Consider the following 16,334-nt stretch of genomic DNA (forward strand, 5'->3'; position numbering starts at 1 on the left):
AACTCCATGTGGGTCATCTTATTAATTGCAGCTGATATTTTTCTTGGATCCCTTTCATCGAGAGGTGTAGGATTGATCTAAAGATCATCCGATTCTGATAAGTATTCATGGAGATATGAATTTGTTTGTGTTATGGGACAATTCGTCAAGGTCGGCCAACAACCAAAGAAACCCCACTTGTGCTCAACGTTTTAGTATAAATAGAGGTGCCTTGAAAGTCATTTGAACACACATCCTCTTGGTGATCTCTTCCTCTCCACTTGTCTTCGGGTTTTGGTGGGAGGAGAGATCTAAAGAGGATACACTGCCCTAGAGGATGCCCTAGATCCTAACGCTATCATGGAGAAGCTTTTAACGCAGTGAAGGAAGCCTGCATAACGCAGCAAGGAGAGATCTAATTGCTAGTCTAAAAGAGAAGCCCTACGCTGCCCTATACACAGCTCTATTGGAGAGCCCTATGCTTCCCTATACACAGCTCTATTGGAGAGCCCTACGTTGCCCTATACACAACTCTATGGAGAGCCCTATGCTGCCCTATACACAACTCTATTGGAGAGCCCTATGCTGACCTATACATAGCTCTATTGGAGAGCCCTATGGTGCACTATAGACAGCTCTATTGGAAAGCCCTATGTTGCCCTATACACAGCTCTATGGAGAGCCCTACGCGGCCCTATACACAGCCCTATTGGAGAGCCCTACGGTGCCCTATCCGTAGTTCTATGGAGAGCCCTACGCTGCCCTATACGCAGCCCTATGGAGAAGCTCTATATTGCCCTAACTGCAGTCCTCCAGGTGATATAAGGAAGACTATTCAAGCATGCCCCAGTCACAACCATGGAGGAAGGAAGGTCTAAAGGCGGCTTGTATGACATGGATAAGAGTGTTGAAGGGTATACGTTGAAGTCTGTACAGCAAGGTAGCATACATTAGGACTGTGTTGATAATAGTACAGTCACTTGGATGAAGAAAACAGTGATGATACATTGACGCAGCAGATATATTGCAGCAGCATGTTGATGAATGTTGCAGCATGATGGGTACAACGATGAAGTGTATCATAGCATAATGAGGGGCAGCACAATGGTGAGGTACAGCAGTATGATATAGCAAGTTCATAGTGTTGTTAGTATAACACATTGGGACAACAGCATGATACTTAGTGCAGCAAGTACAGCTAGCATGCCAGGGGCAGCAAGCATGCTAGGGACAACAAGCATGCTTGGGACAACAAGCAAGCAAGGGACAGCAAGCTAGCTAGGTGCAGCAAACACATAGGTCAGTATGGCAACATGGTGTAGCAATGACACATGATGCAATACAATGATGAGTACCATCATGATTGATGAAGCATGATGAGATGCAACATTGTGATGGTGGGTGAAGCATGGTGCAGCACAGTGAGGCGCAGCATGATGACGAGATGCAGCGCAATGATAGGTGAAGGAGTCACCTTGGAGAATCAGTTGAAGTAGCATGTCTTCAACTGATCTCATGTATCATCTTCTTAGAGATGATTTATGCTCTCATCTAGATAAGTCAAGGTGTTGACTTCAGTTGTAAATGTATTATCTCTCTCTTTCTCTCTCTCTCTGTTGAACTTATGAAGAACATATAAGAAGAATTGATCAAGGGTTTCCCCACATTGGGGTTTGTCCCTGGCTAGCGCCACATCTTGTGTCCTCTTGTCTTGGCTTGTCTTCTGCGATTTATATTTATGTTTTATCTGCAGTTTACTTTAATGTTGATGTGATTGCTAATCTGGAAAAGATATTGAGCTAATTGTGAAAATTGAAATAAATTGCTCTAGCATAGAACATACCTAAACTTAGCATGGTATCAGAGCTGAGGTGAAGACAAAGCCCAAGCAAGAGTGAAAGAGCAATCACCGAAGACAGTTGGAAAACGATAAAAGGATCAATGGATTCCTTATCCCTCTTTAAATTCACCAAGGGTGAAATCAAAGCAGAGAATATTATCATAATAGCGTAGCGGAAGCTTCTGATGGCCTACCTAAAGATCACTTCATTGGGAAGTCTGAATCTAAGGGTGGAAGGAAAGGCAGATGCCTTGGTTGCAATAAGTTTGTCCATTATGCGAAGGAGTGTCCAAATGGCAAGGAGACATCACTTGATGATGATAACAATCATTCCAGGGACATCTTCAATGATCAGAGGAATGACAGCTAATGCAGGTCATCAGGGAAACGACCAACTCTTCAGAGAAAGCAAGGAACCCCGGATATGAAGAATCAAATGTTGTTTCTGAAAAGATAAAGAAGCATTATCTTGTATTGGCCCTCTCCTTCAGATTCTTTGGGAATCTGGCTTATTGATTGTAGTGCTTCAAGGCACCTCATCGGATAGAAGGGTGCTCTCTCGAATTTGGTAGAGATGGAAACAACCATGGGATTATACTTGGAGTCGATGCCACCTATCCCGGAAAGGGTGTAGGGAATGTTACCCCTCAATTGAATGTGGGTAACTCGATTCATTTACAAGAATCTCTTTTATGTACCTGATTGCAAGAAGAACCTGGTGTCCATTTCGGCAATGGAAGTCAAAAGGTTTCAAGGTGGCATTCATCAATGGAAAGGTACGTGTTTGGAAATAGAATTTTCAAAGATGCTTTTATCTTTGAGTTCAGGGTTGGCAGGAAGTCCATTGGGGACCATGTCAGTTGACACATAGCACCAGAGGTCTATAAGTCAGATGATGACAGGGATGCTTGAATTCAAAAGGAGCATGAAGGTACATGTCTGAGATGTACCGAAGGGAAAATCTTACAAGGGGACCATTCCCCTCATGTAGCAGGTCCACAGGTTTGGAACAACCCGAGGGGTTTGAGATTCATGATCGAGAATCTCATGTGTGCCGGTGGAAGAAAGCCCTCTATGGCTTGAAGCAGATCACCCCGGGTTTGATATGAGAGGATTGATAGCTGTCAGATGAAGCTGAGATTCACTAAGAGTGAAGTCGATCCAAACCATTGTTTGAAGGTTGTGGATGATAGACCTCTCATACCGGCACCTTCTGAGGACGACCTATTTCAGACAGGTGCAGACCCTCTCACTTGCAGAAGTAAGAGGGAGTTGGATTCCGGATGTGGAATGGTAAACTGCAAGCTCGTGACTGCCTCAAAGATCTTAACTTTCAGAAGTTATATGGTGATGATGCTGGACCGATTTGGGAAATGCCTCTGAGTTTCATAAACTCATTTGCATTGATGTTCTTGGTGAACTTCCGTCCGGACATATGTTTTGCAGTTAGCATGGTGAGCTCATATTTGGTTGAGCCTCATTGGATTGGTACCAAGAATCTTCCGAGATATCTTCAGGGCACAATCTCTCATGGATTGAGATACACTGCTGGAGAGGTGAGACTACATGGATATACCAATGTTGATTGGGCAGGCAATGTGGTGGACAGAAAGAGCACTTTCGGGTGCTGGTTCTCTTTGGGATTTGCCTCGATATCCTGGATGAGCAGGAAGTAGAAGTCGATGGCTTTGAGCACCGCTGAGGCAGAATACATTGCTGCTAGTATGGCCTCTTGTGAGGTAGTTTGGTTGCGGAAGCTCTTCAGTGAGTTGTTTGGATTCACATTGGATACTACCGTGATCCTGTGTGACAACCAGAGCGGGATTCGTTTATCAGAGAATCCTGTATTTCATGATCGCTCCAAGCACATCAATATCAAGTACCACTATATCCGGGATATGGTACAGCGGGGAGCAATAAGGCTCCAACATATCGGTACAGATGAACAGGTCGCCGACATTTTGACGAAGCCCCTAGGAAAGGTCAAATTCTTGACTTTCCGAGAACGACTTGGTGTCGTTGAGAGACCCTCTTATGAGGGTCGTGTATGATGCATATATTGAGCTCTGGGAGCTCCAGGGGGCGCAGGGTACTTCTTGGAGCGACATGCGACCACAAGGCGACTCACCATCTCCTAGTGGTACGCTATGTACAGGGTGAAAGGTTCAACCTTCCTCTGTGACACCCCATGACGACTGTGGTCCAAGATGATTGGTTCTCCTGTGGGCCAGGATGATTAGTTCTCCTATGGCAACTCTGGGATAGGATGATTAGTTCTCCTGTGGACTAGGATGATTAGTTCTCCTGCAACGACTATTGGACAGGATGATTCGTTCTCCTGTGGGCCAGGATGATTAGTTCTCCTGCGACGACTATTGGACAGCATGATTCGTTCTCCTGTGGACAGGATGATTAGTTCTCCTGTTGAGGCATCCTACCCATGCAGTCTAGGATTCATGGGAAGTACCTCTCATCTGATCAATGAGCAGGGAAATGAGGTTAGGGACCATAGTAGTACTATCGATGGACGCATCGTTGTATCTACCGTACTCCCTATGCTAGGATGACCTCCATTGATCTGGGATCAATGAAACTGATTTGGGATCAGTATGACTGGTTTAAGACACTCTCTTGTGATATTGATCTGGGATCAATAAAACTGACTTTGAGTTAATAAGAGTGATATGACACACTCTCTTCAGATAAAACAGACTTCGAGTCAGTAGAGAATGGTATGAGACATTCTCGATCAATTCTTCTTCTTCATGGTTCAGCATAGCATAGCAGAGCAGAGCAAAGCAAAACAAAGCAGAGCTGAGCAAAGCGCAGCAAACCAAAGCAGAGTAGAGATTAGCAGAGCAGTGCTGGGCACTGATGGCAGAGATAGTCGGACATATGGATCAGTGGATGGAGTTCTCCCTAGTTGAGAGGGAGTGTTAAAATTGGCAACTAGAGCCAAAATCCATGTGGGTCATCTTATTAATGGCAACTGATATTTTTCTTGGATCCCTCTCATTAAGAGGTGTAGGATTGATCTAAAGATCATCCGATTCCGATAAGTATTCATGAAGATATGAATTTATTTGTGTTATGGGACAATTCGTCAAGGTCGGCCAGCAACCAAATAAACCCCACTTGTGCTCAATGTTTTAGTATAAATAGAGGTGCCTTGAAAGTCATTTGGACACACATCCTCTTGGTGATCTCTTCCTCTCCACTTGTCTTTGGGTTTTGGTGGGAGGAGAGATCTAAAGAGGATACACTGCCCTAGAGGATGCCCTAGATCCTAACGCTATCATGGAGGAGATTTTAACGCAGTGAAGGAAGCCTACATAACGCAGCAAGGAGAGATCTAATTGCTGGTCTAAAAGAGAAGCCCTACGCTGCCCTATACACAGCTCTATTGGAGAGCCCTATGCTTCCCTATACACAGCTCTATTGGAGAGCCCTACGTTGCCCTATACACAGCTCTATGGAGAGCCCTACGTTGCCCTATACACAGCTCTATTGGAGAGCCCTACGCTGCCCTATACACAGCTCTATTGGAGAGCCCTACGCTGCCCTATACACAACTCTATGGAGAGCCCTACATTGCCCTATACACAACTCTATTGGAGAGCCCTACGCTGCCCTATACGCAGCCCTATGGAGAAGCTCTATGCTGCCCTAACTGCAGTCCTCCAGGTGATATAAAGGAAGACTATTCAAGCATGCCCCAGTCACAGCCATGGAGGAAGGAAGGTCTGAAAGCGGCTTGTATGACATGGAGAAGAGTGCTGAAGGGTATACGTTGAAGTCTGTCTAGCAAGGCAGCATATGTTAGGACTGTGTTGATAATAGTACAGTCACTTGGATGAAGAAAACAGTGATGATATATTGAAGCAGCATGATGTTGCAAGCAGCAGCATTTCTTCAACTAATCTCATGTATCATCTTCTTAGAGATGATCCATGCTCTCATATAGATAATTCAAAGTGTTGAATTGAGTTGTAAATGTACTATCTCTCTCTCTCTCTCCCTGTTGAACTATTGAAGAACATATAAGAAGAATTGATCAAGGGTTTCCCCACATTAGGGTTTGTCCCTAGCTAGCGCCACATGTTGTGTCCTCTTGTCTTGGCTTGTCTTTTGCGATTTATATCTATGTTCTATTTGCAGTTTACCTTAATGTTGATGTGATTGATAATCTAGAAAAGATATTGAGCTAACTATGAAAATTGAAATAAATTGCTCTAGCATAGAACATACCTAATCTTAGCATAGTGCCAACCCTAAAGCTAATAGCCAGTAAAGGAGATCACACAAGACTAGGGTACAAGGCTAACCACCAAATTGGGTAGAGGAGACAAGAGTAATCCCCCCACTAATCCATGCCCAAAAGTGATCATGACAAGTAAGCAAAATTACTCAACTACACTAATGAAAAACCATACCTTCGGGGTTAGGAGGCCCACCTTCAAACATACGATCATAATCAATGGGCGAGGGACCACATGGTTGGCTCAGGTGGTGGAGATAGTGGCACATCGAGTTATCTGGTGGCTGCATGGTGAGGCACAACATTATCATGAGATGCAGCACGATGATAGGTGGAGTCACCTTGGAGAATCAGTTGAAGCAGCATGTCTTCAACTGATCTCATGTATCATCTTCTTAGAGATGATCTATGCTCTCATCTAGATAATTCAAAGTGTTGACTTGAGTTGTAAATGTACTATCTCTCTCTCTCTCTCCCTGTTGAACTATTGAAGAACATATAAGAAGAATTGATCAAGGGTTTCCCCACCTTGGGGTTTGTCCCTGGCTAGCGCCACATCTTGTGTCCTCTTGTCTTGGCTTGTCTTCTGCGATTTATATTTATGTTCTATCTGCAATTTACTCTAATGTTGATGTGATTGCTAATCTAGAAAAGATATTGAGCTAACTGTGAAAATTGAAATAAATTGCTCTAGCATAAAACATACCTAAACTTAGCATAGTGCCAACCCTAAAGCTAATAGCCAGTAAAGGAGATCACACAAGACTAGGATACAAGGCTAACCACCAAATTGGACAGAGGAGACAAGAGTACAAACCTAGCCCACTCTTTCCGCCGAATCCCCCCACCAATCCATGCCCAAAAGTGTTCATGACAAGTAAGCAAAATTACTCAACTACACCAATGAAAAGCCATACCTTCGAGGTTAGGAGGCCCGCCTTCAAACATACGATCATAATCAATGGGCGAGGGACCACATGGCTGGCTCAGGTGGCAGAGATAGTGGCACATCGAGTTATCTGGTGGTTGCATGGTGAGGCACAACATGATGACGAGATGCAGCATGATGATAGGTGGAGTCACCTTGGAGAATCAGTTGAAGTAACATGTCTTCAACTGATCTCATGTATCATCTTCTTAGAGATGATCTATGCTCTCATCTAGATAATTCAAAGTGTTGACTTGAGTTGTAAATGTACTCTCTCTCTCTCTCTCCCTGTTGACTATTGAAGAACATATAAGAAGAATTGATCAAGGGTTTCCCCACATTGGGGTTTGTCCCTGGCTAGCGCCACATCTTGTGTCCTCTTGTCTTGGCTTGTCTTCTGCAATTTATATTTATGTTCTATCTACAGTTTACTTTAATGTTGATGTGATTGCTAATCTAGAAAAGATATTGAGCTAACTATGAAAATTGAAATAAATTGCTCTAGCATAGAACATACCTAAACTTAGCATAGTGCCAACCCTAAAGCTAATAGGCAGTAAAGGAGATCACACGGGACTAGGATACAAGGCTAACCACCAAATTGGGTAGAAGAGGCAAGAGTACAAACCTAGCCCACTCTTTCCGCCGAATCCCCCCACCAATCCATGCCCAAAAGTGTTCATGACAAGTAAGAAAAATTACTCAACTACACCAATGAAAAGCCATACCTTCGGTGTTAGGAGGCCCACCTTCAAACATACGATCATAATCAATGGGCGAGGGACCACATGGCTGGCTCAGGTGGCGGAGATAGTGGCACATCGAGTTATCTGGTGGTTGCAAGGGGTTGTTGGATGCCAACTGAGGACCATCTAGGAGGAAAACCTTCTCCTATGCATACTACCCACAGGTGGTGGGTAACAGGACCAACGATTAAAATGATAAATAAAACTCAAAAATGATATAAAATATTGTCACAATTGGTATTATTGCAATCTGGGAGGTAATCAATCTTCACATTAAACTTTAATTAAGAAAATACACAACGAGTGTAACATAGGAACCTTAAAATTATTACAACAGTATATAAGTGGTATATAATATCCATGAAAGATGCATCTTTAGCCATAAAACATCAATAACACGTGTATAAATGGTTGCATCCTCAACTTGGCATTCTCATAATGAAACTCAGTCCAGGTATGCCAAAACTCGTCCCCATACTTAGTTTAATTCTCTGCGTCAAGGGTGGCAGGGAATCTCATGCTCCTTCACTATATAACCCATCTTTGGCACTATAACCAGTCACAAAATTGAACCATGGCCAACAAGACTAAAAACTTCGACCCATAGCAAGGGTGATTCATCCAACAAAAGGAGTAAAGGGACTCAATCCCTTTTTTTACTATTATTTTGACCTAGGAAGAAAGAGATTCGACCAACAATACACTAGGAGGAAGCACAACCTCTTTTCACTAGAACTCGTCCCAAACAACCACAAAAATACTCAGTAGCAAATTAATCGCAGCTTCTACTCTTAAGAGGAAACTCGACCTTCAATACTTCTCTAGCTTGGAAATTTGACTTGGGTATTTGGCAGTAATAGACCCTCAAGAAAGGATCTCAGATTTGGCTTTCTTCCTTCAATGTCACAGCGTGCGATATATATGTAAAAAAACCAAGGAGTAGGAGATAAAATCAACTAATAATACCTCTTTTAGCTCCTTGTCTTCTACAAGTCTTTATCTCCTTGATAATGAAATGGAAAAATCTGAATGATTTCACTCAGTGTTGTGAAAATCGCGATAATATCGCAATAAAATGAAATAATCGCAATTTTTTCGCTGTCCCGATAAAATCACGATAACTATACAAAATTATCGGCGGAAATTTGTTTTAGCCGATTTTTATGAAATTTCGCGATAAATTTGAATTTATCGCGATAACAATCGAAATTATCGTGGGGGTCTCCGGCAGCGAGGTTTTATAAAAAAAATTTGGTTTTTTAAGGGATGCTAAATGTTTGAAATGCAATTTTTTTTAAAGAAACGAATAATTTTTGAGTGGGGCAGCTTAATGATCAAGTCTAGGCCCTAGTATTGATATGCTATTCATGGTAATGTTAAATTCATCCTTTTACTTAAATTTTTAACATTACCATGAAATGACTCAGGATGTTTGAGAGTGGTTCCAGCCTCATTGGATTTCATATGGAGAAAGTAGAATTTTAGATTTCATTCAAAATCCAGCAGACTTATCAGTTTTTCAAGATTTCAGGATTGGGAGATTGTAATGTTTCCAGGTGACACCACCTACCCGGGCTACCCCTGCCACCAGTAGAGGACGTGGTCTACCTCCTATAGCTCCTACTTCTAGTTCTTCAGCTTCTAGAGCATAGCAGACTCCACTGCCAACTCCACCAGCACCAGCGTCTACATCTAGAGGGAAAGGGAAAGCTGTGGCATTTTCTCACAAAAGGGACAGAGGAAATCAATAGGATTAGACTTTAGTTATTTTCTTCATTTTATTGTATATGACATTATGACATGATGAGATACATTATCATATTTTTTGTTGATATTTTGAGGCTGAGTTGGGACTCAGGAGTCGAGACTTACTATTCAGGACATGTTTCAATGTTATGCGTGATTTTAGCACTAGAAATGATATTAAACATGTTATATATTAGTTCTTTTATCATATTTATGTGTCAATGTATTTATTTTATGTTGTAGATGGTTTAGATATTAAAAAAATTGAAAAAAAATGAATTTTTTTGTACCAAACGATTATTTCCCGATAATTCCGATTTTTTCCTCGCGCCGATATTATCCCGATAACGATTAATGCAACATTGATTTCACTATCTGAACCAGCTAGGTCTATAGTTTCAACTTTCAACATCAAAGCTAGCAATAGCGGCTAGGGTTTCTCAAAACCTAAGCTTCTTTCTAAAAACTCTCCAAGAGCTTATTTTCTCAAAAATGTTAGTGATAGAATGAGGAGAGACCCTCTCATTTTCCTTTTAATAACTCACTTATCTTTTCCTTCAAATTAAATATTAAAAACACTTTTCTTTTCTTTATTTAATAAAGTGACTTTTATTAACTAATTAAAGCCACTTGTAACCCTGGAAAATGCTTAATTCGCCTCCATGGTCACACCAGCCACCCAAACCCCTTTTTATCATTTTGCGATGTATATATTTTCACTCTGATTCCAACGAGCTATTACACTAAGGTGTTTCTCCAAGTAATCAGCCTAAAACAACACCTTAAGTGTAATTAATTAAAATATACCTGTTAATAACCTCGTTTTACAGGAATCGCCGGACTACAACAGAACCAAGAGCGAACCATGCGGAACTAATCGTGATGGTGAAATATCGCGAGTGATCTCAGTCAGACCCCGTAGAACTCCACAAAACCTTCGGGCCTACCAATAACGTAATCCACCACCTATGACCTGACTGACATAAGCTCTAGAGACTCCTAATCTCATCACAAAATAATGCAAAAATTGGGAACATTACAGAAGAGTGGAGCATTCCCAAAATCAAGTTTCTAATCCATCAAGAACTATCATAGGTACAAAATAAGCACAAGAGATACTAGGGCACTCTGTCCATCAATGTGATGCCTCCAACCATACCAACTGCTAGCCAAAAATATTAGATTGCTCAAAATACACCAAGAAAGTGAGTTCTCTGTAAAAGGAGTTGTCTATCTCATTAAGGATCACTGTAGTAGTAAAATAGACACTCCAAGAGCTTCGGTTCTCTATCAAAAGAGTCCAGTAGCATATCACCATCAAAACCTCCTTCGTAAAATCCGCCAGGTTGCTCCGAAATATGGTAAAGTGAGATCTCCACAAATTTTGTATTCATGAATGTTGTTGAACCTAAAATTGACAAGCTATCAACTTATGTGATTGTAATTTGGAGGGTAATAAAAACAGATGAATGTCGTGATTTTCTTTGATGGGCAAGGGTGAATGTCAAATTTCAGCACTGGATGCAATGCTCACATCGTCCACTGTGAGAACAATGGACATTCTGCATTCTCAAACTGTGATGACAACCCACCACTACACACCCATCAACACTCATCCCTGTAACTAGTTTAAATCAGTGTTTTACAAACCGGCCGTTTCGAAACCGAAACGGCCGAGTCGAACCGTTTCATTAGCTGGAGGACTGACTCGGCCAAGTAACCGGTCCGGTTGACTGAGTCACACATGACTCGGCCGAGTCGTGACTCGGTCAACCCGGCCGGGTCCGAGTCATTGTTTAGCTTCCTTGATTTATGACTCTGCCATTCACCACTGTTGGGACTCTTGACAGAAGTTTCTTTGTTGGCCTCTGAAATGCACCCCTTACTACAATGATTTTTGACACTAGCCATATTCTCCTCCAGATCACTACTTGCACAGTCAATTTTTGGCAACTTAGTTTTCTGAGTTCTCTGAGGCTCTACTTCCTCGCATTCCACAATCGAAACAACGACATAAGATGCCATCATTTGACATAAGGGCTTGTTGAATATGATGCTGCCGAAGGGCTTTGTGGACTATCAGAGAAAATGCATTCTTGAAAACGACAGAACAAACTTCACATTCAAAACAGTTACACTTTTCTCCTGCTTCAAGTGCAGAATCTAGACAATGATGTTTCCTTTTCATAGACATACTTTGGAAGCCATGATGATTCTCCAAGTGCTTTTCAAGTACCTCAGGAGTCAAGAGCATTTCCTCACAAACAAGACACCATGCAGATATCCCATCTGACTGATCCAACCACCTCTTCCAGTTCTGATGAGATATCAGTGTGGAATGAGTATCTGGTACTGCCACTTCCTTTTTTTCTTCTTGTGATTGAGTCTGTAGTATATTCACACAATTGCTGAACAGGGTTAATTGTCTTAATAACATTTTGGGATGCAAACATGCTTGTAAGAATTAAAATTCTCCTTGTAATAGTGTTTTCCACTTTCAGATTAAAAATGTTGGATCTTTTAATTACGACTTCTGATTTTTAAAGCCTATTAGAACCTGAAATCTGCCAGAGGGAGAAGCTCAGACAATGTTGTAAACAGCATTGTTGGCCACAATAACATGGACCATAAATTGTGAGAAAATAATATGCATGTGAATCGATAAACCTGGACATTGGTGATATGCACATTGTTTATTTGAATTATTGAATTGTATAAAAATGTGAGTAGCGGTTTAAAATAATTACTGAATATGTATTGAGCAACAGAAACAAGAAAAGTACTATTCATAGTGTTAGATCCTTGATCATGTACTAATTAACCTCAGTTTGTAAGCATCATTTCAAATAAGTTATCCCATAATCAACTCCTTTGTCTATTCAATATAGCTATATAGATTTGATGGACTGTCTTATTACAGTTGACTATGTAATAATGTATTGCCATTGGGTACCATTTTGATATAGTGGATTGGTTCATGAGCCTACTTTGATCATATGTTGTCTTCCATCTATATTATAATGCTGTGTGTTTGAACTTTGGAAACATGAATGAAAATCTTTAAAATTATGTTTTTTAATAAAAAAATAAATATTTAATGTATTTTTTACAACGACCGAGTCATTGAAATCGAGCCGGCCGAGTCATTGCCGTTTCGGAGTCGGAGTCGGAGTCGATCCTCGGCCGAGTCGGAGTCCGAGTCCGAGTTGTAAAACATTGGTTTAAATCAGATGCACAGCTCGGAGAGTTCTAGAAGTGATGTCCTGTTATTTCTGCACAGGAAGTTTTTCCTCACTGATGCAGTCTGTTATCTCTATCATGATGCACCTTGCTTCAAGTGTAGAATTTTGTTCAAGTCTCTGCCCTTCCAAATCTGTAATTATTATTATTCTTTAAATCACTTTGAATATCAGCTCTTAAACATGCATGTCGAATGGGAACCACAAATAAGAAAAATAGCATTACTTTTTTTGTGTGTGTTGTTCTCTAGTTGTTTCTAGACAATTTGAATATGTTTGACAACTGGATAAATCTTTATGAAAAGTATATTTCTTCATTTTACCCTTTTTCTAATATATGGCATATGGCAGCAGAGATGGAATGGAAGAAAGGTGGAGCGAAATATTTATTGAATGGAAGTGGATGGCTTGCTGATGTAAGTAGTTGTCTAGTAACTTGTTGCCTCCTGGAGAGGAGTTATGGCAACTGGCCAATGGTGATGGAAACCCCCTTTGATACAAATATAATGAATCAATTTGGTTCACACTTTGAATATCCAAAATAAATAGGACATTGATAAGAAATCCAAATAAATGATTGATTGATAGAGTATTCAATGAACCTTGTGACGGTATACTTTATAAACATTGACTGGTCAAGAAAGTGAAAGTGAAAGTTTGTGTCCCATTGTTCATTTAATTATTATTATTATTATCTGCAATTTTATAGATTATTCATTATATAGTCACAATCATGATGGATACCATAATAAAGGGTGATAAAGATCTGGTCTAACCAATTTTATGCACAATAAAATTCCATGGATTATTGCATAAACATAGTAGAATCCAAAATCTCAACCTATACTTGAACTTCTAACATTCAGGTAAATATGATACAGACTCGAGGATACCAAACATATGGATCATTCCATCTGTTGCAGAAGCTGCCAAAATCTTGCCATTATGGTTGAAACAGACAGATGTAATTGCTGGTGGATCTTCACCAAGAGGAAGGACAGTCTGCAAAATGCAATATGATATATGCACAACAGCAAATATATTAGTTTTTATATACATACAGAAGTGTCTGCTTGTTTATGTTTCAAAGAATCTTTCAAATTACATAATGCATACCAATGGTTTCCAGGTCTTCATATTCCATGCTATTAAGGATGCAAAACCCATGCGCTCAATGCCCTTAGTGCCATGCCTAGGACCACAATACCATGTCTTAGCAACTAGAATAATGGCACAGAATCTAAACTTGATTCTGTATTGAATGTTTGCATTGAGGTTAATTGATAAGTTAATGAAATACCAGTGTTGTGATATGTTTTAGAGTGTGCATGCAACATGTGTGTGTGTGTGTGTGTGTGAGAGAGAGAGAGAGAGACTCGAGAGAGAGCACTGAGAACAACAAAATATTTTATCAAATGTGGGAAGTCACTTTATATCACCATATTCAATATTCTAATGTGTTGTGTTTATTTGAATTTCCCCTGACTCTTCAGATCATATTCTAAGGGACACCAAAGTTGGGCCACTTTATTACAAACACTAATATTTATCTTCACACTGACCCTTGCCACAAAAACTAGATTTTAACCCCACCACATAATCCAAAAGCTGAACACCTTTCACAAAGAAGAAACAAAAAAGGAGAATCACAACACTTAAACTATTTGCTACCCAATTAAACTAGTTGCATCTACTCTCCTACAACACATCTAGAACCATCCATCAAGTTGCCATCACTTTCACCTCATGCTTAATGTAAAATCCACCAAAACAACAATACATGTTGCTTCATCTAGTTCGCATCATTTTCATATTGAAGGAAGAAATCATAGCCTAGTATTGGGGATTGTTACTGCAAAATAAAAGCAGGCCAAGTGCAAAGCCTCACTAGGCAGCTTAGGTCTTATGGCAACAAGAGATCAGCCACCATTGTCACCTCAGTCACTTCTCTCCAGCTGTTTAGTGGTGGATATTATCTCCACAATGGAGGCTTCCCTACAAAAGATCACCAACAAGAAATTCAACTGAGGGCTCAATGGTGATGCAAGGTGTAATAATTGAGGAAAAGGTACTAGCCAAGCCTTCAAAGGCTAAAATAAGAGGTGCCTAGAATTCAAGTAAACTTTTCTGAGACCTTTAATCCAGATTTAGGGCATGCAATGGCATATAGTAGCTTGACAAAATAGCCTATGAGTGGTAGGATCAACAAAGAAGCAAAGGCTATGAAGGGCGAAACTAGTGTGAAGTAAACAATGGTTTTAAATGGATAAAAATGCACATGACAACAATTACGATACCTTTAATAGGGAAATAACAAATGGACAATAAATTGCTATTAAATGCAAATTTAAATTGAAGAGAAAAGGAAGAAATTAAAATGACCAACACAAATTAGTCTAGTGTCTTCTCTCAATCGGGGAATGGAGTCAACAATGGCGAGGTCAAAGACAAAGGAACTCGGATGAGGTGGGTGGAGGATTAAGAAGTCTCTCTTGGAAACCAAGCGACTTTCTTTAAGTGGAGATTTAAGATCGAAGGAGGCATACACAGAGTTCCTTGATGGATTTTTAAAGGACTAATTTTGCAAAGCATAAAGAAGTATGATTTCATGAAAGATATTACACATGTTAATATGGCACCAAGAAATCCTAATTTTAGAAATTTGCATGCAAAATAGAAGAAAATCAACAATAAACTTACGCCATTCAATTAAGAATCACTTCATCATTCCATGACAAGTCTCCTCATGCAAAAATATTCCTCTCAAGACAATTCACTCCATCATTGCATCCAAGAGAAAAAAGAACAAGAGAGCAAGTGTGCACTTCTTAAGAGAGAGAGAAGTGATGTGAAGTGTGATGATCCAAATGAAAGTGACTCTTCTCTATTTATATGAGGGTAACCGAGTCACTTTTCATTAATTTACAAGTAAAACCCCTAAAATTTTACTTGAGCATTCAACTAGGCCTAAAGGTCACAAGCCAACCTTAAGATAGCTTTAAAAACATGATAAATACATCAAAATTGCCCACATGTGTGCAAATAAAGGCTCTCCATGATGACATCATCCTCTCAAAATGGTCAATCTCGATCAACCAAGTGATAAAGAGAGGCTCATGAATGCTCCTCACTCCAAGAAATCACCAAAGTGCATAGGCATATGCCCAAATAACTCGTCTTCCACCACGATGTCACCTCCAAGAAGGCTTACATCACCCTTCTAGGGCACATGGGGGTGACGTGGCATGCTCTGAGGCAAGCATTGGCACATGGACATGATGTACTAGCCCTCCCAAGTCATCTCAGTGATAACCATCCTCATATGGGTTCTAGAACAAAGCAATGCCCATCAAATAGGGTCAAGGCCAGCCTAAGGGCATCTTGGTCCATCTAGGCACATCAATAATCAAGCCAACGCCTTGGCTTTCTATTACAACATTTCAACATCTAGAAGTGTATCAAGGGGCATATCACCATGTGGAGTCTCATCAAAGCCCAACATCCATCTCATGAGGGAAACACTAGGGCTACAAGGTCATGTTTTCTCTCAACAATGGGCCAAACGTCCTCCGAAAGGTGTTGAATAAGTGTCAAGTCT

General features: G+C 40.5%; 1 protein-coding gene across 1 annotated transcript in view; it reads right to left on the reverse strand.

Moving 5' to 3' along the window:
• The window catches only part of LOC149197781 (uncharacterized), a 272,825-nt gene that overhangs the window by 35,768 nt on the left and 220,723 nt on the right, over positions 1-16,334 (reverse strand). The window contains exons 10-11 of the mRNA XM_089405968.1: positions 13,853-13,928; positions 13,630-13,738 (exon numbers count right to left, since the gene is read on the reverse strand). Of these exons, the coding sequence (XP_089262094.1) occupies positions 13,630-13,738; positions 13,853-13,928 (185 nt within the window). The remainder of the gene's footprint in view (positions 1-13,629; positions 13,739-13,852; positions 13,929-16,334) is intronic.

This window comes from Pinus tabuliformis, chromosome 2_2 (assembly GCF_031772625.1).
Source record: "Pinus tabuliformis cultivar Carrire ecotype Pingquan chromosome 2_2, CPIR1, whole genome shotgun sequence".
NCBI lineage: Eukaryota > Viridiplantae > Streptophyta > Pinopsida > Pinales > Pinaceae > Pinus > Pinus tabuliformis.